The sequence below is a fragment of the Tachypleus tridentatus genome, chromosome 10, assembly GCF_004210375.1.
Source record: "Tachypleus tridentatus isolate NWPU-2018 chromosome 10, ASM421037v1, whole genome shotgun sequence".
NCBI classification, from domain to species: Eukaryota; Metazoa; Arthropoda; class Merostomata; order Xiphosura; family Limulidae; genus Tachypleus; species Tachypleus tridentatus.
Window position 1 is genome coordinate 117,101,771 of NC_134834.1, and position 27,834 is coordinate 117,129,604.

General features: G+C 31.2%; 1 protein-coding gene across 1 annotated transcript in view; it reads right to left on the reverse strand.

The window, feature by feature from the left end:
- LOC143228462 (cytoplasmic dynein 2 heavy chain 1-like) overlaps window positions 1-27,834 on the reverse strand; it is a 197,919-nt gene that overhangs the window by 127,149 nt on the left and 42,936 nt on the right. Inside the window, 10 exon segments of the mRNA XM_076459717.1 lie at window positions 516-674; window positions 3,443-3,610; window positions 5,786-5,909; window positions 7,055-7,210; window positions 9,331-9,533; window positions 15,402-15,551; window positions 16,186-16,256; window positions 16,259-16,431; window positions 18,517-18,644; window positions 23,440-23,668. Coding sequence (XP_076315832.1) covers window positions 516-674; window positions 3,443-3,610; window positions 5,786-5,909; window positions 7,055-7,210; window positions 9,331-9,533; window positions 15,402-15,551; window positions 16,186-16,256; window positions 16,259-16,431; window positions 18,517-18,644; window positions 23,440-23,668 — 1,561 coding nt within the window.

The window sequence follows — 27,834 nt, forward strand, 5'->3', positions numbered from 1 at the left end:
AGTTTTACCAACAGGAATGTAATCTCATATTTACTAACATAATCTCATCTTTACCCTATTATTAGCATGAATATAATATTTACCACTTTACTAACACACATAACCTCATATTTACAGTTTTACTAACTATAACCTCATATTTACCATCTTACTAAAACAAATATAATATCATATCTACCACTTTATTAACATCTTCACCACTTTACTGAATATAACCTATTCTTTACCATTTTATTAACATAAATATAACCTCTACTTTACCATTTTTTAACATAAATACAACCTTATACTTACCGTCATATTAACATGAATATAACCTCTACTTTACCATCATATTAACATGACAATAACCTCATACTTACCATCATATTAACATGAACATAACCTCTACTTTACCATCATATTAACATGAATATAACCTCATATTTACCATCAGTAATTTGCATGTCACCTCTTCTTTATTGTATTCTTATTATAGTGCACACTTTTTTTTTTATTAGCATAAATTCTGATACCTTATTTAGTACATCCCTCCAGTCTTTTATCAGCATAACTTTGTCTCCATGAGTATCTTCATGCTCAGTCAAAGAAAATCTTTCTCTGGCTCCCCAGAGATCCAGCTCATTCAAAGCCTCTCTAATAGTTACCTCCCCTTGGGCTCTGCTGTTTAATTCCTTCATTATTCAGACAACAAACAACAATTTAAGCTACTTAAATGTTACAAAAGCTTAAAGGTAAGATGTATCAATATACATTAATATGCTTTCAGTATCACCTCTATAGCTAAATCTTCAAAAACGAAAAACATCAAGTTAATAACTAAATGAAAAGTATGCAGCACTTCCACATACAAGTAGTGTAAGTTATACACAACAGCACTTTTTAAACATACCACTTCTCATGGAGTACTTACTACCATTTTAACAATTGTTTTAAGACAGCTTTCAGCAACAGAATTATTTATAACTTGGGTTCTACATTAAGACAATCTGTTCTTCATCAGATGTTGTAAGAATAATGTATTTTATGGGCCTTCACTTCTCAACAGAACATAACAATGGCATTCATGATGCAGTATTTATAATAAAGCTTTTAGAATAATGTATTCTATGGGCCTTCACTTCTCAACAGAACATAACAATGGCATTCATGATGCAGTATTTATAATAAAGCTTTTAGAATAATGTATTCTATGGGCCTTCACTTCTCAACAGAACATAACAATGGCATTCATGATGCAGTATTTATAATAAAGCTTTTAGAATAATGTATTCTATGGGCCTTCACTTCTCAACAGAACATAACAATGGCATTCATGATGCAGTATTTATAATAAAGCTTTTAGAATAATGTATTCTATGGGCCTTCACTTCTCAACAGAACATAACAATGGCATTCATGATGCAGTATTTATAATAAAGCTTTTAGAATAATGTATTCTATGGGCCTTCACTTCTCAACAGAACATAACAATGGCATTCATGATGCAGTATTTATAATAAAGCTTTTAGAATAATGTATTCTATGGGCCTTCACTTCTCAACAGAACATAACAATGGCATTCATGATGCAGTATTTATAATAAAGCTTTTAGAATAATGTATTCTATGGGCCTTCACTTCTCAACAGAACATAACAATGGCATTCATGATGCAGTATTTATAATAAAGCTTTTAGAATAATGTATTCTATGGGCCTTCACTTCTCAACAGAACATAACAATGGCATTCATGATGCAGTATTTATAATAAAGCTTTTAGAATAATGTATTCTATGGGCCTTCACTTCTCAACAGAACATAACAATGGCATTCATGATGCAGTATTTATAATAAAGCTTTTAGAATAATGTATTCTATGGGCCTTCACTTCTCAACAGAACATAACAATGGCATTCATGATGCAGTATTTATAATAAAGCTTTTAGAATAATGTATTCTATGGGCCTTCACTTCTCAACAGAACATAACAATGGCATTCATGATGCAGTATTTATAATAAAGCTTTTAGAATAATGTATTCTATGGGCCTTCACTTCTCAACAGAACATAACAATGGCATTCATGATGCAGTATTTATAATAAAGCTTTTAGAATAATGTATTCTATGGGCCTTCACTTCTCAACAGAACATAACAATGGCATTCATGATGCAGTATTTATAATAAAGCTTTTAGAATAATGTATTCTATGGGCCTTCACTTCTCAACAGAACATAACAATGGCATTCATGATGCAGTATTTATAATAAAGCTTTTAGAATAATGTATTCTACTGATACACAAAACTTCTCAGGAACTATATTTGTTATCTCAATCTGAATACCTATATAAGCTACCTACTGAGGCATGGAACTTCTCATGAACTATATTTTTTATCTAGATCTGAATACCTTTATCAGCTACCCACTGGTTCACAAAACTTCTCATGAACTATATTTGATGTCTAGATTTCAATACCTATATAAACTAGCTACTGGTACACAGAACCTCTGATAAGCTATATTTGTTATCTAGATTTGAATACCTATGTAAGCTAATAACTGGTACACAGACCTTCTCACAAACTATATTTGTTATTTAGATCTGAATACCTATATAAGCTACCTACTGGTACACAGAACTTCTCATGAACTATATTTGTTATCTAGATTTAAATACTTCTATAAGCTAATAACTGGTACACATAACTTCTCATGATTTATATTTGTTATCTAGATTTCAATAGTTATATAAGCTAGCTACTGGTTAACACAACTTCTCATGAACTATATTTGTTATCTAGATTTCAACAGTTATATAAGTTAGCTACTGGTTAACACAACTTCTCATGAACTATATTTGTTATCTAGATTTCAACAGTTATATAAGTTAGCTACTGGTTAACACAACTTCTCATGAACTATATTTGTTATCTAGATTTCAACAGTTATATAAGTTAGCTACTGGTTAACACAACTTCTCATGAACTATATTTGTTATCTAGATTTCAACAGTTATATAAGTTAGCTACTGGTTAACACAACTTCTCATGAACTATATTTGTTATCTAGATTTCAACAGTTATATAAGTTAGCTACTGGTTAACACAACTTCTCATGAACTATATTTGTTATCTAGATTTCAACAGTTATATAAGTTAGCTACTGGTTAACACAACTTCTCATGAACTATATTTGTTATCTAGATTTCAACAGTTATATAAGTTAGCTACTGGTTAACACGACTTCTCATGAACTATATTTGTTATCTAGATTTCAACAGTTATATAAGTTAGCTACTGGTTAACACGACTTCTCATGAACTATATTTGTCATCGACATCTGAATTCATTAAAATAAGTTTAACCACAGCTATTATTAAATTACTTATCCTGTGATTTTTAAAGCTTCTTGTATTGTTTGGCAGTACTATAAAACTGAAGATCAGTAAAAGTTTGTGTTACCTTCAATACATCAGCATTTTTCACAATCATATCTTTCACTCGTAGAAAATCACCAAACACCAACTTCTCAACTGGTGTGTTTGGCATCTCAATAGCACGAAAAATTTCAGCCCAGTGCTGTGCTGAAAACATATCACCTCTGCAGTATTTAAGAACAGGTAAAACATCCTATTAAAATAAAAACACGGAGTTTTAACATATACATTTACAACAAAAATCTTTTCACTCTCTCTGAAATATAAAGAACTGAGATCACACTAAATCTTACTAAACATTTTAATTTCTATTTACCAATTAAGTATAATACAAAATCAGTTTTAACACATGCTGCAAGTTCTTAATATTCTTAAATATTACTATATTCTGTTTACCAGTTAAGTATAATACAAAATTAGTTTTAACACATGCTGCAAGTTCTTAATGTTCTTAAATATTACTATATTCTATTTACCAGTTAAGTATAATACAAAATCAGTTTTAACACATGCTGCAAGTTCTTAATGTTCTTAAATATTACTATATTCTATTTACCAGTTAAGTATAATACAAAATAAGTTTTAACACATGCTGCAAGTTCTTAATATTCTTAAATATTACTATATTCTATTTACCAGTTAAGTATAATACAAAATTAGTTTTAATATATTCTGCAAGTTCTTAATGTTCTTAATTATTATTATATTCTATTTACCAGTTAAGTATAATACAAAATTAGTTTTAATATATGCTGCAAGTTCTTAATGTTCTTAAATATTATTATATTCTATTTACCAGTTAAGTATAATACAAAATTAGTTTTAATATATTCTGCAAGTTCTTAATTATTATTATATTCTATTTACCAGTTAAGTATAATACAAAATTAGTTTTAATATACTCTGCATGTTATTAATGTTCTTAATTATTATTATATTCTATTTACCAGTTAAGTATAATACAAAATTAGTTTTAATATATTCTGCAAGTTCTTAATGTTCTTAATTATTATTATATTCTATTTACCAGTTAAGTATAATACAAAATTAGTTTTAATATATGCTGCAAGTTATTAATGTTCTTAATTATTATTCTATTCTATTTACCAGTTAAGTATAATACAAAATTAGTTTTAATATATGCTGCAAGTTATTAATGTTCTTAATTATTATTATATTCTATTTACCAGTTAAGTATAATACAAAATTAGTTTTAATATACTCTGCATGTTATTAATGTTCTTAATTATTATTATATTCTATTTACCAGTTAAGTATAATACAAAATTAGTTTTAATATATTCTGCAAGTTCTTAATGTTCTTAATTATTATTATATTCTATTTACCAGTTAAGTATAATACAAAATTAGTTTTAATATATGCTGCAAGTTCTTAATGTTCTTAATTATTATTATATTCTATTTACCAGTTAAGTATAATACAAAATTAGTTTTAATATATGCTGCATGTTATTAATGTTCTTAATTATTATTATATTCTATTTACCAGTTAAGTATAATACAAAATTAGTTTTAATATATGCTGCAAGTTATTAATGTTCTTAATTATTATTATATTCTATTTACCAGTTAAGTATAATACAAAATTAGTTTTAATATACTCTGCAAGTTCTTAATGTTCTTAATTATTATTATATTCTATTTACCAGTTAAGTATAATACAAAATTAGTTTTAATATATGCTGCAAGTTCTTAATGTTCTTAATTATTATTATATTCTATTTACCAGTTAAGTATAATACAAAATTAGTTTTAATATATGCTGCAAGTTATTAATGTTCTTAATTATTATTATATTCTATTTACCAGTTACGTATAATACAAAATTCGTTTTAATATACTCTGCATGTTATTAATGTTCTTAATTATTATTATATTCTATTTACCAGTTAAGTATAATACAAAATTAGTTTTAATATATTCTGCAAGTTCTTAATGTTCTTAATTATTATTATATTCTATTTACCAGTTAAGTATAATACAAAATTAGTTTTAATATATGCTGCAAGTTCTTAATGTTCTTAATTATTATTATATTCTATTTACCAGTTAAGTATAATACAAAATTAGTTTTAATATATGCTGCAAGTTATTAATGTTCTTAATTATTATTATATTCTATTTACCAGTTAAGTATAATACAAAATTAGTTTTAATATATGCTGCAAGTTCTTAATGTTCTTAATTATTATTATATTCTATTTACCAGTTAAGTATAATACAAAATTAGTTTTAACACATGCTGCAAGTTCTTAATATTCTTAAAAGAAAGAGCAAAGTATAGTTTTAATGTAATCTACACACCATCACCACAAGTTCAAAACAATTAAAGAAACTGAATACAAACTCTATATTTGTCAATCTCTTTCTGAAGTCGAAGTGTTACAGTGGTTGGCTCTCCAGCTGGCCCTCCAGACTTTAATTTTTCATACCAGTCTCCAAGAAAGCTCTCAAATGTGTGAACTTTGTTTCTGAAATACCATTAATTTCTTTAATATCCTTGTTCTAGAGAAAACTCTCACAAGAGTAGACTATGTTCCTAAAAAACAAATATTCTGCTTATTACCTACCTCCATTCTCAAGAAAAATCTCAAAAGTACTAATACTTGTTTTTGAAACATACACCTTCCATTTCTTACCCCAGCTCAAAAGAACAAAACAATTATGTTTCTGAAATATAATCTTTCCAATCATAACACCACTTCCTAAACACTTAAAATGTTATTGCTATTTCCAAAACACAAGTTACTAACGGTCACATCACAAGTTTTAAGTTTGAAAGGCTTGTTTATAGAACAAACTTTTAGTCTATTTCCAAAGAAAACGTGTGAACTAAATGTATGAATTCTAAGAAATGTTTAGAAAAATCAGATTAAATTCAAAATAAGACAAAGTCAGCAGTGAAACATTATATCCACAAAGATAAGACAAAGCAAATAGAAGCAACACACCTCAATATTAGATTAGTTAGGTTTAATCCTTTTCAAACCACAGAGCTGTCATTGGTATTTTTTCATTTTCTTTCCATCATGAAAGTGCTTAACCAACTGATACAGAACTTAGAACAAAGTTACTAAATAGTATCTACTTCAGTAAGGAAGCACATTATACTAATATAAATAAATTGACAAACAATGATTTATAAGCATACTGAAGTGTTTTGTTGCTCAGGTAACATACCATGTTTTAACAAAAGACTGGCCTTCTTCTTCAGCTACCAACTATAGGTGCTCACTGGTTAAATTCAGACATGATTTTAAAAACAAACAAAGAATAATCAAGAATCATTCTGTTTGTTACTCTTCACTATTTATAGTTAACAAAAAGTAATTTCCCCAAAAAGAAATAATCATCAGTAAGTATACAAATCTTCCTTGAGAACTGCAATTATAAATAAATTCAAATAATTATTTCAGCTTTTATTACTAGAAATGGAAGTGAAAGGGGATCTTTTAAGGCACTAAAAAGTACATCAAAATCAATGCTACTAAATTTGAAACATTAATAACTTAACAGTTTACATTAAGTAATACACCTGTGGATTTAAGAAAACTGTCCATCCAGACACTCGAGATGTTTACTTTATGCCTGCTACAAAACCAAGGATGCCAAATACCTGAATACAATCCACTCTTCCTGTGCCATCTCTTGTAGACCACTGTTAAACTCTTCAAACAAGAACCATATCTGTTCTTGTTTAACAAGATCTACTTCCAGCTCATCAACAACAGACATGTCAAACTCTGGGAGATCAAAGTGTTCTCTGTCCTTTCTAATAAATACAAGAATAAAACACATCTTCACTGATTAAAATACTCATACTTGAACTATAATGTATCCATTTTATAAAATATGAAGTAGAAATTTAATGAAGTTTAGAGTTCACCATCACATAGTTCTAATTAAAAATGTCATCACAATTTATAGAGATTCAAGAATTAAACAACTGAGAAAACATCTAAACATGATAGACAGTAAACCTAGTAAAGACAAACCCTATATAGAAAAATATATAATAACACCAGTTACTACAAAACAGTAAATCCAATGCTAATGAGCTACTAATAAACATAATAAAGAGCACCAAAGACAACTAAATATTTACAAACTTTCCAGAGATAACAAAGTTTATTATTTATATTCTTAAAACAACCTTCCATCATAAGTCAGTTAAGACCAGCAAACTTCCCGTATATGGTGAAATTAAATGTACCAAAAACAAGATGAAAATAATTAACATGTTTGGAATATTTCTACTTCTAAATATAACAAACATTAAATGTCAGCTATTAAAGCAGGTTGAGTTTATGACAATGTATCTGTAGTATTAATAATTACCAGGAAACATTAAATGTAAACTATTAAAGTAGGTTGAGTTTATAACACTGTATCTGTAGTATTAATAATCACCAGGAAACATTAAATGTAAACTATTAAAGCAGGATGAGTTTATAACACTGTATCTGTAGTATTAATAATCACCAGGAAACATTAAATGTGAACTATTAAAGTAAATTGAGTTTATAACACTGTATCTGTAGTATTAATAATCATCAGGAAACATTAAATGTAAACTATTAAAGCAGGTTGAGTTTATAACACTGTATCTGTGGTATTAATAATCACCAGGAAACATTAAATGTAAACTATTAAAGTAGGCTGAGTTTATAACACTGTATCTGTAGTATTAATAATCACCAGGAAACAATAAACGTAAACTATTAAAACAGGTTGAGTTTATAACACTGTATCTGTGGTATTAATAATCACCAGGAAACATTAAATGTAAATTATTAAAACAGGTTGAGTTTATAACACTGTATCTGTAGTATTAATAATCACCAGGAAACATTAAATGTAAACTATTAAAACAGGTTGAGTTTATAACACTGTATCTGTGGTATTAATAACAACCAGGAAACATTAAATGTAAACTATTAAAGTAGGCTGAGTTTATAACACTGTATCTGTAGTATTAATAATCACCAGGAAACAATAAACGTAAACTATTAAAACAGGTTGAGTTTATAACACTGTATCTGTGGTATTAATAATCACCAGGAAACATTAAATGTAAATTATTAAAACAGGTTGAGTTTATAACACTGTATCTGTAGTATTAACAATCACCAGGAAACATTAAAGGTAAACTATTAAAGTAGGCTGAGTTTATGACATTTTATCTGTGGTATTAATAACTATTTAGGCTCAAATGACTAGTAATTTCAAGTAGTCCTCATTTTACTTAAAACAATCCTCCAACTTTTGTTTATTTCACATTTAAAATAATTTCAATCTTTGCTATATTTTCATATTCCTTTACTTCATACCTGTAACTATTTGTTATATCATATTTATTCAGTCAGTTATCAGTATTAAAAAAAAATATATGAAAGCTAATAACTATCTAGATTTTTCATCATGGTACACTTGTTTTTTGAAGGATTGGTTACTTTTTTTTACCACAACAAAATAAACATACAGACTTCTAGAGATAAACAACTATCAAATAGCATGAAATTTCAATTTTGTTTAAACCAGTAGTAAAAGTTCTTGTGTCATACTCCAGTTTATCAATGTTGAAATGAAATTAATATATATTAATCAGATTGTTAAGATATACTTCATATCAATTCTATTACTGACATAAATGTTTAAAATTCTATTTTCTAAAGTCTTCTCTTTGTAATGGATAGAAGAATGACTTTATCCAACTGCTGTATATTCAATACCAAAATACTGTGAAAATATTACTATTAGTAAGATTCTAGGTTTCATTACTGCTTAGTACAACTTATTGTGTAGTTAAAATCACATTAATTGTACTAATACAGAAGTTAATGGGTAACCTAATGTCCTGTTCTAATTCATTTGAACAGTTTACATCCTTACAAGAGTTTCTGTTTTGTTTCCAACAAGACATCAAACTCAACTCTCATGTCCTTCATGATATCAATAGCACGCTCCACCTGGCTCGTGTCTCCTTCCAAGAACTCATCCCGAGGCTTGAGCTGGTTCCAACGAGCAGAATACCTGTCAATATGTTTGTAGAAGTTCTGAAGCTCTGACAGAGCACTAGCCTTGAGCATGTTCACCTGTAAACCAAAATTTATCAAATTAATGTCACATCAATTACTTCAGCATACTTTAATTAAAAAACTGAAAACATATCAAAAGTTTTATACTTTTAATGTAAACCTGTGATAAAGGCTTACAAATAGAAGTTGCCTTCTATCACTTTGAGAAAGTGAACTCATACTCACAAACAAGATAGCTATCAATATCGATACTCCTACACTGAGTTGAAGTCAAGGTGAACTCATACAAACAAGATAGCTATCAATATCAGTACTCCTACACTGAGTTGAAGTCAAGGTGAACTCATACAAACAAGATAGCTATCAATATCAGTACTCCTACACTGAGTTGAAGTCAAGGTGAACTCATACAAACAAGATAGCTATCAATATCAGTACTCCTACACTGAGTTGAAGTCAAGGTGAACTCATACAAACAAGATAGCTATCAATATCAGTACTCCTACACTGAGTTGAAGTCAAGGTGAGCTCATACTCACAAACAAGATAGCTATCAATATCAGTACTCCTACACTGAGTTGAAGTCAAGGTGAACACATACTCACAAACAAGATAGCTATCAATATCAGTACTCCTACACTGAGTTGAAGTCAAGGTGAACTCATACAAACAAGATAGCTATCAATATCGGTACTCCTACACTGAGTTGAAGTCAAGGTGAACTCATACAAACAAGATAGCTATCAATATCAGTACTCCTACACTGAGTTGAAGTCAAGGTGAGCTCATACTCACAAACAAGATAGCTATCAATATCAGTACTCCTACACTGAGTTGAAGTCAAGGTGAGCTCATACAAACAAGATAGCTATCAATATCAGTACTCCTACACTGAGTTGAAGTCAAAATGAACTCATACTCACAAACAAGATAGCTATCAATATCAGTACTCCTACACTGAGTTGAAGTCAAGGTGAACTCATACAAACAAGATAGCTATCAATATCAGTACTCCTACACTGAGTTGAAGTCAAGGTGAACTCATACAAACAAGATAGCTATCAATATCAGTACTCCTACACTGAGTTGAAGTCAAGGTGAACTCATACAAACAAGATAGCTATCAATATCAGTACTCCTACACTGAGTTGAAGTCAAGGTGAACTCATACAAACAAGATAGCTATCAATATCAGTACTCCTACACTGAGTTGAAGTCAAGGTGAACTCATACTCACAAACAAGATAGCTATCAATATCAGTACTCCTACACTGAGTTGAAGTCAAGGTGAGCTCATACTCACAAACAAGATAGCTATCAATATCGGTACTCCTACACTGAGTTGAAGTCAAGGTGAGCTCATACAAACAAGATAGCTATCAATATCAGTACTCCTACACTGAGTTGAAGTCAAGGTGAACTCATACTCACAAACAAGATAGCTATGAATATCAGTACTCCTACACTGAGTTGAAGTCAAGGTGAACTCATACAAACAAGATAGCTATCAATATCAGTACTCCTACACTGAGTTGAAGTCAAGGTGAACTCATACAAACAAGATAGCTATCAATATCAGTACTCCTACACTGAGTTGAAGTCAAGGTGAACTCATACTCACAAACAAGATAGCTATCAATATCAGTACTCCTACACTGAGTTGAAGTCAAGGTGAGCTCATACTCACAAACAAGATAGCTATCAATATCAGTACTCCTACACTGAGTTGAAGTCAAGGTGAACTCATACTCACAAACAAGATAGCTATCAATATCAGTACTCCTACACTGAGTTGAAGTCAAGGTGAACTCATACAAACAAGATAGCTATCAATATCAGTACTCCTACACTGAGTTGAAGTCAAGGTGAACTCATACAAACAAGATAGCTATCAATATCAGTACTCCTACACTGAGTTGAAGTCAAGGTGAACTCATACTCACAAACAAGATAGCTATCAATATCAGTACTCCTACACTGAGTTGAAGTCAAGGTGAACTCATACAAACAAGATAGCTATCAATATCAGTACTCCTACACTGAGTTGAAGTCAAGGTGAACTCATACTCACAAACAAGATAGCTATCAATATCAGTACTCCTACACTGAGTTGAAGTCAAGGTGAACTCATACTCACAAACAAGATAGCTGTCAATATCAGTACTCCTACACTGAGTTGAAGTCAAGGTGAACTCATACAAACAAGATAGCTATCAATATCAGTACTCCTACACTGAGTTGAAGTCAAGGTGAACTCATACAAACAAGATAGCTATCAATATCAGTACTCCTACACTGAGTTGAAGTCAAGGTGAACTCATACTCACAAACAAGATAGCTATCAATATCAGTACTCCTACACTGAGTTGAAGTCAAGGTGAACTCATACTCACAAACAAGATAGCTATCAATATCGGTACTCCTACACTGAGTTGAAGTCAAGGTGAACTCATACTCACAAACAAGATAGCTATCAATATCAGTACTCCTACACTGAGTTGAAGTCAAGGTGAACTCATACAAACAAACAAGATAGCTATCAATATCAGTACTCCTACACTGAGTTGAAGTCAAGGTGAACTCATACAAACAAACAAGATAGCTATCAATATCAGTACTCCTACACTGAGTTGAAGTCAAGGTGAACTCATACAAACAAACAAGATAGCTATCAATATCAGTACTCCTACACTGAGTTGAAGTCAAGGTGAACTCATACAAACAAACAAGATAGCTATCAATATCAGTACTCCTACACTGAGTTGAAGTCAAGGTGAACTCATACTCACAAACAAGATAGCTATCAATATCAGTACTCCTACACTGAGTTGAAGTCAAGGTGAACTCATACAAACAAGATAGCTATCAATATCAGTACTCCTACACTGAGTTGAAGTCAAGGTGAACTCATACAAACAAGATAGCTATCAATATCAGTACTCCTACACTGAGTTGAAGTCAAGGTGAACTCATACTCACAAACAAGATAGCTATCAATATCAGTACTCCTACACTGAGTTGAAGTCAAGGTGAACTCATACTCACAAACAAGATAGCTATCAATATCGGTACTCCTACACTGAGTTGAAGTCAAGGTGAACTCATACTCACAAACAAGATAGCTATCAATATCAGTACTCCTACACTGAGTTGAAGTCAAGGTGAGCTCATACTCACAAACAAGATAGCTATCAATATCAGTACTCCTACACTGAGTTGAAGTCAAGGTGAACTCACACTCACAAACAAGATAGCTATCAATATCAGTACTCCTACACTGAGTTGAAGTCAAGGTGAACTCATACAAACAAGATAGCTATCAATATCAGTACTCCTACACTGAGTTGAAGTCAAGGTGAACTCATACAAACAAGATAGCTATCAATATCGGTACTCCTACACTGAGTTGAAGTCAAGGTGAACTCACACTCACAAACAAGATAGCTATCAATATCAGTACTCCTACACTGAGTTGAAGTCAAGGTGAACTCACACTCACAAACAAGATAGCTATCAATATCAGTAGTCCTACACTGAGTTGAAGTCAAGGTGAACTCATACAAACAAGATAGCTATCAATATCAGTACTCCTACACTGAGTTGAAGTCAAGGTGAACTCATACAAACAAGATAGCTATCAATATCGGTACTCCTACACTGAGTTGAAGTCAAGGTGAACTCATACTCACAAACAAGATAGCTATCAATATCAGTACTCCTACACTGAGTTGAAGTCAAGGTGAACTCATACTCACAAACAAGATAGCTATCAATATCGGTACTCCTACACTGAGTTGAAGTCAAGGTGAACTCATACTCACAAACAAGATAGCTATCAATATCAGTACTCCTACACTGAGTTGAAGTCAAGGTGAACTCATACTCACAAACAAGATAGCTATCAATATCGGTACTCCTACACTGAGTTGAAGTCAAGGTGAACTCACACTCACAAACAAGATAGCTATCAATATCAGTACTCCTACACTGAGTTGAAGTCAAGGTGAACTCATACAAACAAGATAGCTATCAATATCAGTACTCCTACACTGAGTTGAAGTCAAGGTGAACTCATACAAACAAGATAGCTATCAATATCGGTACTCCTACACTGAGATGAAGTCAAGGTGAATTCATACAAACAAGATAGCTATCAATATCGGTACTCCTACACTGAGTTGAAGTCAAGGTGAACTCATACTCACAAACAAGATAGCTATCAATATCAGTACTCCTACACTGAGTTGAAGTCAAGGTGAATTCATACAAACAAGATAGCTATCAATATCGGTACTCCTACACTGAGATGAAGTCAAGGTGAACTCATACAAACAAGATAGCTATCAATATCGGTACTCCTACACTGAGTTGAAGTCAAGGTGAACTCATACAAACAAGATAGCTATCAATATCAGTACTCCTACACTGAGTTGAAGTCAAGGTGAACTCATACTCACAAACAAGATAGCTATCAATATCGGTACTCCTACACTGAGTTGAAGTCAAGGTGAACTCATACAAACAAGATAGCTATCAATATCGGTACTCCTACACTGAGATGAAGTCAAGGTGAATTCATACAAACAAGATAGCTATCAATATCGGTACTCCTACACTGAGTTGAAGTCAAGGTGAACTCATACTCACAAACAAGATAGCTATCAATATCAGTACTCCTACACTGAGTTGAAGTCAAGGTGAACTCATACAAACAAGATAGCTATCAATATCGGTACTCCTACACTGAGATGAAGTCAAGGTGAATTCATACAAACAAGATAGCTATCAATATCGGTACTCCTACACTGAGATGAAGTCAAGGTGAACTCATACAAACAAGATAGCTATCAATATCGGTACTCCTACACTGAGTTGAAGTCAGGGTGAACTCATACAAACAAGATAGCTATCAATATCAGTACTCCTACACTGAGTTGAAGTCAAGGTGAACTCATACAAACAAGATAGCTATCAATATCAGTACTCCTACACTGAGTTGAAGTCAAGGTGAACTCATACAAACAAGATAGCTATCAATATCAGTACTCCTACACTGAGTTGAAGTCAAGGTGAACCCATACTCACAAACAAGATAGCTATCAATATCAGTACTCCTACACTGAGTTGAAGTCAAGGTGAACTCATACAAACAAGATAGCTATCAATATCAGTACTCCTACACTGAGTTGAAGTCAAGGTGAACTCATACAAACAAGATAGCTATCAATATCAGTACTCCTACACTGAGTTGAAGTCAAGGTGAACTCATACTCACAAACAAGATAGCTATCAATATCAGTACTCCTACACTGAGATGAAGTCAAGGTGAACTCATACAAACAAGATAGCTATCAATATCAGTACTCCTACACTGAGTTGAAGTCAGGGTGAACTCATACAAACAAGATAGCTATCAATATCGGTACTCTTACACTGCATTGAAGTCACAGAATTATCAATATTGGTAGCCCTACAAACACTATAGCAATGACTTCAGTAATATTATATTAGTTTTGTCACTTATCAAGTTAAAGTTGATAAATATCAGACATTGTAGCAATGGCTTCATTGACATTATATTAATTCCACCACTTATTAAGTCTAAGTTGATAAATATTAACCAAACTCTGTAGCAAAGAAGTTGTTTCAGTAACACTGTTTTAGTTTCACGATTTAACAAACACAAGTTGATAAATATTAAACACTGCAGCAAAGCAGTGGTTTCAGTAACACTGTTTTAGTTTCATGATTTAACAAACACAAGTTGATAAATATTAAACACTGCAGCAAAGAAGTGGTTTCAGTAACACTGTTTTAGTTTCACGATTTAACAAACACAAGTTAATAAATATTAAACAAATTGCTTGAGTAATTTTGAATTCCTTTTGTAACTTAGTGAGCTTAAGCTAGGACAACTTGTTTTACCTGTTGTGATATCAATTCTGTATGATCTTCCATTATCCGGTCCAGTGTATCCCACTGTCCCCTTATGTTACTTGTATCAACCATTGCTCGTCGAGACCATTTTCCCAAAAACTCATTTTTGGCCTCAGCATCCCGGTACAGCTGTTTCATCTTTAGTTCAGGAATATAAGAAACTATTAAATATTTATTTACATTTACGGATAATAATGATACATTCTAATAAAAGTCTGCTTTGAAAATATCACTTCAACATTTAAATTGCAGATAATAACCGAAATACTGAGAACTATCCAGTGTGTTCAGTTTTATGAGGTCTGTATTGTGTTGTCATAACAATCGTGCACACTAGCTAATAAATGTTAATCTGATTCACTTTACACAAATTAAAATATTTAATACTGAAGTTAAGAGAATATTAATCTTTTAAATAATTAAAAAGCATGTAATTCTTTCAAATATTTCTTCTCTTCAGAAAACACTTGTTAGATGACGAACAAAGAAAGCACTTGTTAGATGACGAACAATTTTAGTTTTTCAATCTTAATAGATTCTTCATTATATATCAAGTAGAAACTGCATCATTAACAAGTAATTAAAGCAACGTTACATCCAAAATTGAATGATTATTAACTTAAAATGAGAATTGTAATTATTAATAAACTCAAAAGTCTGATGTACCATCTCATATAAGTTTAAATTATAAATATTCTTTCTGTAAAGTAAATTCCGACCAGATGTTGATTGCTGTTAATTCAGAATAATAAAAGTTTTTCTTTCTTTCTACCTCATCTTTCCTTTCCTGGAGTTCTTTGTGTTTTGAGTTAGCTTCAGTGATTTCATCCACCGACTGAGGGGACGAGATAAAGTAGAAGTTGCTTCAGTTAAAAATCTTTGAACAGAAGCCATATCTGACTGGATAGACCGTTGAAGGCAGCGTACCATTGTGGCATCTAACTCAGAGATCAGATAATCTATGAAAGCTCTAACTGGTGCATAACTGATGGTAATGCAGTCCAGCTTTTCTTCTTCACTTCAAAAAATATAAAATTAAATAACCTTCTTGCAGATTAATAATACAGTTTGCACAACATTACAAAGAAATCCTCTGCAACTCTAACCTTTCATTTACAAAAATAATAAATGTACATAGACCACAACTTTCATGTCCGTTTCCTTTATAAATAGTGTTAGCACTGAACAAACTCTGTGATCAAGACTTTCTGAACAACTTACTTATTTCACAAAACATTCTAGACACTTGAAATGTTCTAAACAAAAATTTATTCCTGCAATAATTATTTTAGATTTGTGGTAGTTACAAATATACTTTATACCAGTTGTATTAAATAAGCCTACTAACTGAAAACAAAATGATACATTGAACATAACCACTATGCTTTCACTGATATCTTAGGCAATGGACTGACTTGACCAACCAGTTAACCACTACATTTTAAGTTAAATCATACGGCAGATTTAATGACACTACCACCAAGTTACAACCAGATACTTTAGGTGATATCTTAATTAACCAACAGATGTACTGACACTAACACCATGTTAACCACTATACTTTAGATGATATCTTAATTAACCAACAGATGTACTGACACTAACACCATGTTAACCACTATACTTTAGATATCTTAATTAACCAACAGATGTACTGACACTAACACCATGTTAACCACTATACTTTAGATGATATTGTAGTTAACCACAACAATTTAGATGTTATCTTAAGTACCAAACAAATGCATTGATAGTACTAACTTGAAGTTTATAGAAATATCCTAAAGACTTAGAATAAATAAAGACCTATAACTTGAAGTGTATATGAATATTCTAACAACTTATAATAAAAAAAGAACTATAACTTGTGTTTATATGAATATCTTAACAACTTAGAATAAACAAAGAACTAGAACTTGAAGTGTATATGTTTATTCTAAGTTGTTAGAATGTTCAAAGAACTATAACTTGTGTTTATATGAATATCTTAACAACTTAGAATAAACAAAGAACTACAACTTGAAGTGTATATGTTTATTCTGACAATTTAAATTAAACAAAGAACTATAACCTGTTTATATGAATATCTTAACAACTTACAATAATGAAAGACCCAGAACGTATGTTTATACGAATATCTTAACAACTTACAAAAAATAAAGAACTCTAACTTGAAGTTCATATGAATATTCTAACAACTTAGAATAAACAAAGAGCTGGAACTTGAAGTTTATACGAATATTTAGATGAACACAGTCTTTTAAGTACCAATAAAGATGAAGGTAATTTCACTTTTAAGTCGTGCATATAGAAATTTCATTTCCTTTATTTTATGTTGTTCATTATACTTTTGTAATTACTTGTGTACCATGATTCTACATCATAATAAGTACAGGAAACAATACATGTCTTTAATCAGTGATGACGAGAAAACAAATTGTAGAGAAATATATATATATAGAAATAGCTGGTTTGGGTTAAGAAAAGTTTTATGTAGAGGAGCAAACAACGTTTCAACCTTCGGTCATCGTCAGGTTCACAGAGAAAGAAAGAATTAACTGACAGATAGATGACCACATGTTTGAAGGGGGTTGTGTAACTGAATGTAGGAATGTAGAGAGCATGCTTAGATGTTTGATTATATTTATTAATATAGATATAAAAGTGTTCCTTTGTATTGGTTTATTTTGGGCTTGAGTTGTTGTATGAGTAAGGCTTCTTTAATTTTGCATTTGTTTATGTTTGTTTCTTTATTTAGTATTAGGGTGTTTTCTATGGTTGTGTATATTATTTTGCAGTGTTCAAAACGTGTGTAGGTGAAGAAGGTTGAAGCATTGTTTGCTCCTTTACATGACACTTTTCTCAACCCAAACCAGCTATTTCTACATATATATTTTTCAATACATTTCTTTCACTTGAGTTAACCATGAAATCAACAATTTTCTCTAAAAGTTTCATCTATTTTATTTGCACTGTAAAATGAGAGATTTGTTTAAAAAGACTTATTTCACTTACAGTGTAAAACAACTGATATGTATAAATTTAGACTATTTTACTAAGAGAATAAAATCACTGAATTTCACAAAAATAAGGTTTTACTTACACAGTAAAACGACTGAATTCTTGACTCTTTGCTTTGATTACCTTGAAATTATTCTTCCAATCATCTGGAGTTTTACAGTGTTCAATAACAAATTCTTCTAGATTCACTGATCCCAGCACCACCCAGTTCTGTAAAATTGTTTTTAATACTTTATACCAGTTCTTCACAGTGAGATGGATATACTAAAATTTTAAAATCAGCTGCTTTTTGACAAAAATCCACATACATTTAGAGCTTATCTGTTGAATTTTGAGACACTGATCAAAACTGTTAGATTTTCACATGTGAATAATTAAAAAGTTGCAAACTCCTATTATTTGGGTGTAAAACACAAACACTTTTAGAGACATTTGATTTTTACGTGGATATATAATTTTTATTTTTAAACTTATAAGATTTTGAGTGATCAAAATTAATACTATGATAATAACAGATGAGGTTACTATCTACACCATTTTATAACAGAACGAATCAGGGTAGCTTACAATAAAATGGTGTGGACTGATGTTTTACTGCATCATAATTAGCTACCTATTATAGCTTCTTTACTTTTCTTGCACTTCCTATAAACATAAAACTATTATCGTAGATGAAATTGGGGGAAGCATCTCTTTCTAGTTCAAATATTAAATTTACAGATGAATAAAAAAAAAGAATAATAATACTGCTTTTTGTAATTTGTAAAGCTAATATATTATAGAGCAAAAAATGCACTTTCAATTTGAGAACATAATAAAATATAGAGCAATAAATGCACTTTGAAATTGAGAACTTACTAAAATATAGAGCAAAAAATTTACTTTTAAATTTGTGAATTTAGTAGAATACGAAGCAACAAAACTAACTCTTCAGTTTGTGAATTTAATAAATGATAAAGCAACAAAACTGACTCTTCAATTTGTGAATTTAATAAATGATAAAGCAACAAAACTAACTCTTCAGTTTGTGAATTTAATAAATGATAAAGCAACAAAACTGACTCTTCAATTTGTGAATTTAATAAATGATAAAGCAACAAAACTGACTCTTCAACTTGTGAATTTAATAAATGATAAGACAACAAAACTGACTCTTCAATTTGTGAATTTAATAAATGATAAAGCAACAAAACTGACTCTTCAACTTGTGAATTTAATAAATGATAAGACAACAAAACTGACTCTTCAATTTGTGAATTTAATAAATGATAAAACAACAAAACTGACTCTTCAATTTGTGAATTTAATAAATGATAAAGCAACAAAACTGACTCTTCAACTTGTGAATTTAATAAATGATAAGACAACAAAACTGACTCTTCAGTTTCTGAAACTAATAAATGATAAAGCAACAAAACTGACTCTTCAGTTTATGAAATTAATAAATGATAAAGCAACAAAACTGACTCTTCAACTTGTGAATTTAATAAATGATAAGACAACAAAACTGACTCTTCAATTTGTGAAATTAATAAATGATAAAGCAACAAAACTGACTCTTCAGTTTGTGAATTTAATAAATGATAAAGCAACAAAACTGACTCTTCAGTTTGTGAAATTAATAAATGATAAAGCAACAAAACTGACTATTCAATTTGTGAATTTAATAAATGATAAAGCAACAAAACTGACTCTTCAGTTTGTGAATTTAATAAATGATAAAGCAACAAAACTGACTCTTCAGTTTGTGAAATTAATAAATGATAAAGCAACAAAACTGAATCTTCAGTTTGTGAAATTAATAAATGATAAAGCAACAAAACTGACTCTTCAGTTTGTGAAATTAATAAATGACAAAGCAACAAAACTATTTCTTCAACTTGTGAATTTAATAAATGATAAAGCAACAAAACTGACTCTTCAGTTTGTGAAATTAATAAATGATAAAGCAACAAAACTGACTCTTCAGTTTGTGAAATTATTAAATGATAAAGCAACAAAACTGACTCTTCAATTTGTGAATTTAATAAATGATAAAGCAACAAAACTATTTCTTCAGTTTGTGAAATTAATAAACGATAAAGTATCAAAACTGACTCTTCAACTTGTGAAATTAATAAATGATAAAGCATCAAAACTGACTCTTCAGTTCGTGAAATTAATAAATAAGAGCAACAAAACTGACTATTCAATTTGTGAATTTAATAAATGATAAAGCAACAAAACTGAATCTTCAGTTTGTGAAATTAATAAATGATAAAGCAACAAAACTGACTCTTCAGTTTGTGAAATTAATAAATGACAAAGCAACAAAACTATTTCTTCAACTTGTGAATTTAATAAATGATAAAGCAACAAAACTGACTCTTCAGTTTGTGAAATTAATAAATGATAAAGCAACAAAACTGACTCTTCAGTTTGTGAAATTATTAAATGATAAAGCAACAAAACTGACTCTTCCATTTTTGAATTTAATAAATGATAAAGCAACAAAACTGACTCTTCAGTTTCTGAAACTAATAAATGATAAAGCAACAAAACTGACTCTTCAGTTTCTGAAACTAATAAATGATAAAGCAACAAAACTGACTCTTCAGTTTATGAAATTAATAAATGATAAAGCAGCAAAACTGACTCTTCAACTTGTGAATTTAATAAATGATAAAGCAACAAAACTGACTCTTCAGTTTATGAAATTAATAAATGATAAAGCAACAAAACTGACTCTTCAGTTTGTGAATTTAATAAATGATAAAGCAACAAAACTGACTCTTCAGTTTGTGAAATTAATAAATGATAAAGCAACAAAACTGACTCTTCAATTTGTGAATTTAATAAATGATAAAGCAACAAAACTGACTCTTCAGTTTGTGAATTTAATAAATGATAAAGCAACAAAACTGACTCTTCAGTTTGTGAAATTAATAAATGATAAAGCAACAAAACTGACTCTTCAGTTTGTGAAATTAATAAATGATAAAGCAACAAAACTGACTCTTCAGTTTGTGAAATTAATAAATGACAAAGCAACAAAACTATTTCTTCAACTTGTGAATTTAATAAATTATAAAGCAACAAAACTGACTCTTCAGTTTGTGAAATTAATAAATAATAAAGCAACAAAACTGACTCTTCAGTTTGTGAAATTATTAAATGATAAAGCAACAAAACTGACTCTTCAATTTGTGAAATTAATAAATGATAAAGCAACAAAACTGACTCTTCAATTTATGAAGTTAAGAAATGATAAAGCAACAAAACTGACTCTTCAGTTTATGAAATTAATAAATGATAAAGCAGCAAAACTGACTCTTCAACTTGTGAATTTAATAAATGATAAGACAACAAAACTGACTCTTCAATTTGTGAAATTAATAAATGATAAAGCAACAAAACTGACTCTTCAGTTTATGAAATTAATAAATGATAAAGCAACAAAACTGACTCTTCAGTTTGTGAAATTAATAAATGATAAAGCAACAAAACTGACTATTCAATTTGTGAATTTAATAAATGATAAAGCAACAAAACTGACTCTTCAGTTTGTGAATTTAATAAATGATAAAGCAACAAAACTGACTCTTCAGTTTGTGAAATTAATAAATGATAAAGCAACAAAACTGACTCTTCAGTTTGTGAAATTAATAAATGATAAAGCAACAAAACTGACTCTTCAGTTTGTGAAATTAATAAATGACAAAGCAACAAAACTATTTCTTCAACTTGTGAATTTAATAAATTATAAAGCAACAAAACTGACTCTTCAGTTTGTGAAATTAATAAATAATAAAGCAACAAAACTGACTCTTCAGTTTGTGAAATTATTAAATGATAAAGCAACAAAACTGACTCTTCAATTTGTGAATTTAATAAATGATAAAGCAACAAAACTGACTCTTCAATTTGTGAATTTAATAAATGATAAAGCAACAAAACTGACTCTTCAATTTGTGAATTTAATAAATGATAAAGCAACAAAACTATTTCTTCAGTTTGTGAAATTAATAAACGATAAAGCAACAAAACTGACTCTTCAATTTGTGAAGTTAAGAAATGATAAAGCAACAAAACTGACTCTTCAATTTGTGAATTTAATAAATGATAAAGCAACAAAACTATTTCTTCAGTTTGTGAAATTAATAAACGATAAAGCATCAAAACTGACTCTTCAACTTGTGAAATTAATAAATGATAAAGCATCAAAACTGACTCTTCAGTTTGTGAAATTAATAAATAAGAGCAACAAAACTGACTTTTCAGTTTGTGAATTTAGTAGATGTAAAGCAACAAAACTGACTCTTCAATTTATGAAGTTAAGAAATGATAAAGCAACAAAACTGACTCTTCAATTTGTGAAATTAATAAATGATAAAGCAACAAAACTGACTCTTCAATTTATGAAGTTAAGAAATGATAAAGCAACAAAACTGACTCTTCAATTTGTGAATTTAAGAAATGATAAAGCAACAAAACTGACTCTTCAATTTATGAAGTTAAGAAATGATAAAGCAACAAAACTGACTCTTCAATTTGTGAAATTAATAAATGATAAAGCAACACAACTGACTCTTCAATTTATGAAGTTAAGAAATGATAAAGCAACAAAACTGACTCTTCAATTTGTGAACTTAGTAGAATACAGAACTACAAAACTGACTCCAGAACTTGTGAATTTACAAGAATAACCGCTGTAATCTTTAAGTTTATCAATCGAGTAGGCAATAAAGTAACCATACATAATTTTAAAATGTGCAAATTTAATAAAAGGAGTTACAATATTGTTGTTTAACATGTTTCTCAACAAACAACCATATAGAGTAATATACTGATTATAAACCTTCTAGACTAAATTCAATAGAGGGCAGGAATAATAATTTAAAAATTTCTAAATTTAATTCATGATAAAGCAACAAAGAAAATGATTTAATAATTTGTGAACTTAATACAAGATACAGTAACAATACTGATTTTAAAATAATATTTAAAGTCTTATTGAATCACTTACTTTGAATCTTTCTTTCACATTGTTAACTCTTTGAAACAAGTCCTCTGCCTTTTTATATACAGTTATAAAAAGGTTGGCATTCCGATCCACAATAATGGGAAATATTAGGTTTTCTGCTACATCATTAACACCTTTAAATAGCATGGGAATAGACATGAACTTCTTGAGCTGGACATAATATTTGGCTCTCACTTCCTCAATAGGAGGTCTAAACTGCAGGACACAGTTTCTAAAGTAGAAGTAGCAGCATCAAAAGTTAAATCAATATCACTAGAAATGTACTATAGGGCACAGTTTATAAAATAATAGTATTGACGTCATAAGTTAAATCAATATAGTAATATCACTAGACATGTACTGTAGGAAACAATTTATAAAATAATAGTATTGACGTCACAAGTTAAATCATAAACAATATTGTAAGATCACTAGAAATATACTGCAGGACACAGTTTATAAGATAATAGTACTGATTTCATAGGTTAAATCAAACAACACTGTAAGTTGGTTGGTTGGCAGATTTGGTGTTTTATGACACAAAGCAGCTAGGTTATCTGTGTCAAACATCCAGTAAAAAGTTAAAATTAAATTTAGTAAAATTCATAAAAGGAAATTAAGGTAAAACAAAACAAAGTTTAAAAAACATAAATGCAAGAAAATCCAATGTTTACATCTAGTCTACAACATCAAGAAAAACTACAGTAATTCAAGTTGTAAAGGACTTTCTGCAGTGTAATTATAATTATCATAACTCACCAGAAAGACTAACAGGTAAGTACAAAAACCACCATCAGTCACCTGAAGATGGCTTTTCCAGTCTTGATTCTGAGTTATTTGACATTATGGCCATTTCCAAAGAGTAATAAAAGTTTTAAAAGACTTCCAGCAAAATTTTAATAATAACTCCCCAGAATGACTAATGGGTAGTTTAAACAGCAGCATCAGTCACCTGAATTTGGCTTTTCCAGTCCTGGTTTCGAGTTATTTGATGTTATGGCCATTTTCTAATTTCAAATGGAACTAGATGGACTGTGATTCTTAAAAGGGAATCACATTAAAAAAGGTCTAATGTATAAATTAAAAACCTAAATGGCATTAAAAACATTAATGGCCTTTAAAAAACTAAAAACATTTTCAAGATGGAAACTGTCACTATCACCAATAACACTGTCTAATGTTATGGACAAGCCTTGGGACAAAACATGTTTAAAATAGTGCCGTCGTTGTAAGTTATTACGACATTAAGAAAATAAAATGTGACTTATTGTGACCTGAGTATCACACAGACTATACATTGATGCATCAGTTCCAGATAAAAGAAAATGATGAGCTAAAAAACTGTGACCAATGCGTAGCCTAGTGAGAACAACTTTCTCTTTCCAATCCTTATGGAAGCAAAACAGCCAAAGTGGAACTGGACCCTGCAACACGACAATAACCCACAACATACCAGTAAATCCACCAAGGACTCCTTGAAAACTAGGAAATGGAGAGTCGTGGAAGTGCCGAGTCAAAGCCCAGATCTTAATCCTATTGAGATGCTGTGGGGTGACTTGAAATGGGCTGTACATGCAAGAAACCCCTCAAATATGTCACAGCTGAAAGAATTCTGCATTGAGGAGTGGGGCAAACTTTTTTCAGACCGATGTCAAAGACTGGTAGATGGCTACAAGAAGCGTCTCATTGCAGTTATTTCAGCCAAAGGGGGTAACACTAGCTATTAGGAGGTAGGGTGTCCTAACTTTTTCCTCAGTTAAAATATGCATTTTTGTAGAATTACATTTACAGAAGATCTTGAAAAGTCTTTTCTTCAGTTTTAATTGTTTAGTTATATTCCTATAATCTCTCAGTATTATTAAAATTGAGATTAAATATCTATATATCCAAAAATGTTACACAAATACACAGGCTTTCACAGGGTGTCCTAACATTTTCACATGACTGTATATCTTTAGCATAGAACATCGATTTGCTCCCCAAGTGGTGGAAGAGAGGACATGCAGGATGTTTAGTGCTCTTGTACATTTGACCTGTAGCTGCTTGATGTGTGGTATGAAGGTCAGCATATGGTCAAAGATAAGCCACAAGAACTTTGTCTCAGGGACTATAGACAGCACAATGTCACCAATACAGAGTTCAGGATCAGGATGAATACCCCATTGGTGGCAAAAGTGTATGCAAACGGTTTTTTGAGAGAGAGAAGTTAAAGCTGGTTGCTGTGGTTCACTTCAGTAAATGGTTGAGAGCAGTCTGTGCCTAACACTCAATATACCTCATGTTCAACGACTGACACGAGATGTGAATGTTATCAACATAGAGTGTGTTTGCAACATTGAGAGGGAGTTGTTCAGTGATGACATTAATCTTTATACTGAAAAGAGTGACCCTCAAAATACAGCTATGAGGGACTCCAAGTTCCTGAAGAAAAGAATGGGAAAGTGTCGAACCCACACAAACTTGGAATCTTCTGTCCATTAAAAGATTTTCAATAAAAATGGACAAATGGCCACATAACCAATATACATGGAGGTCTCGTAACATTCCATACCTCAATGTTGTATCATAAGACTTTTCAACATCAAAGAATATTGATAGAAGATGTTGTTTGAGAAAGGTTTCTCTGATTGACATTTCAAGTCAAATCAAGTGGTCCACGGTGGAGCTCTGTTTTCAGAACACACACTGAGTGAAGCGAGAGGAGGTTGTTTGTTTAGAGGAACCAAACAAGATGAGCATTAACCATCCTTTCTAAGGTTTTACAGAGACAACTCGTCGAAACAATTGGATGGTAGTTTGAAGGATTTTGGAATCCTTCCCAGAGTAAGAGAAAGGTAGGACAATAGACTGGCACCAAGCATCAGGAAAAACATTTTCCTGTAGTATCCGGTTAAAAACAATCAGAAGAATAGCAAGAGAAGCAGAAGATAGATGGTGCAGCATTTCATAGTGAACATCATCAGGTCCAACAAATGTACTACCATACCAATGAAGAGCCAGTTTGAGTTCCACCAGTGTAAAGGGACGATTACAGTCGTAGAGACAATCAGCTAGAAAGGAAAGAGGTGATTACTCTGCCCGAATCTTGATGGTAAAGAAGGTGGAGGAATAAGCAAAAGTGCTAGATACCTGGCAAAAGCTTTCACCTAGAGTATCGGCGATGCTCTGGGTATCAGCTACTTCCTGGCAATTAGAGAGCAAGAGTGAGAGCGGGACAGAATTATGTTGCCCACTGACCTTTTGAATCTTGTCACATGTGACTTTGAAACTGGTGGTAGAAGATAGGCTGGTTGTAAACTTAATCCAAGATTCCTTCAGGCTTTGACGTCTTACCCAAAGCATATGCACAGGCCTGCTGGAAAGCAATGTGGTTCGAGAGTGTGGAATCCCATGACAGTTTTTGAGCCATCCATGCCATGTGGCAGGCAGGATTCCACCACAGATGAGGATATCGTGGGAAACGTGTCAAGGTTTTAGGAATACATTGAGCAGCTGCTTGTATAATACAGTCAATTACTGCTGCCACACAGTTGTCTATTGATGACTTACAAATGATGGTAGGATCAAGTTCTGTGAGAGCAGTAAAAGAGAGCCAGTTTACCTGATCCAGCTGAAAATGTGAGAATAGTGAAGGGGAGCAAATTGAGAGATCAATAGCAGTAAAGGACTGACTAGGTGCATGAAAATAAGTAGAAGAACCAGTATTGAAAAGAGAAAGGTTGTGATCAGAGAGCATATGCTCTACAAAGTGACCCATTAAAGTCCCCCAGGATTAAAAAGGGAGACAGCAACTGTTCAATGAGAACATCAAGGTCTGATTGATCATATGTCTCTCCAGATGACAGGTAGAGAGAACTGTGATGGTACAACCCAAGGAAACACCAATGGCTACAGCCTCAAAGGGTGTGTCAAGTGTCAAAGACAGGGTGGGCACACGCTGATCAACCAACAGTGCCACCCCTCCATGCACTCGTCCATCACACAGCCTGTCATTTCTGTATAAAGAAAACTGCCAAAAGGTGACTGTAGAGGCAGGTATCCTGTAAGGAAAGGCATACAAAATGGTAGGAAGGAATCAGTGTTTTGATATTATCCAGATTAGAATGTAAACCTTGACAGTTCCATTGTATCAAGGTAGCCACTTTTATTTATGTGTAAGCGAATTGGGTGGAGAACCATTCTGTTTAAGACCACGTCTTTTTACTTTACTGTCTTTATTCAAGGGAGGTCCATCAACCTCCATGGATCCTGCCCTGGGTCAACTGGGCAGGTCTTTGCTGTTGGAAGAGGATTCTAGCAAATGAGGATGTGAACAGATGATCATTTTGCATCTTCAGGTGGGAGAAGAAGATGTATCCGAGGAAATGTCTGTACACATAACTGAAGGAAGTGGATCTT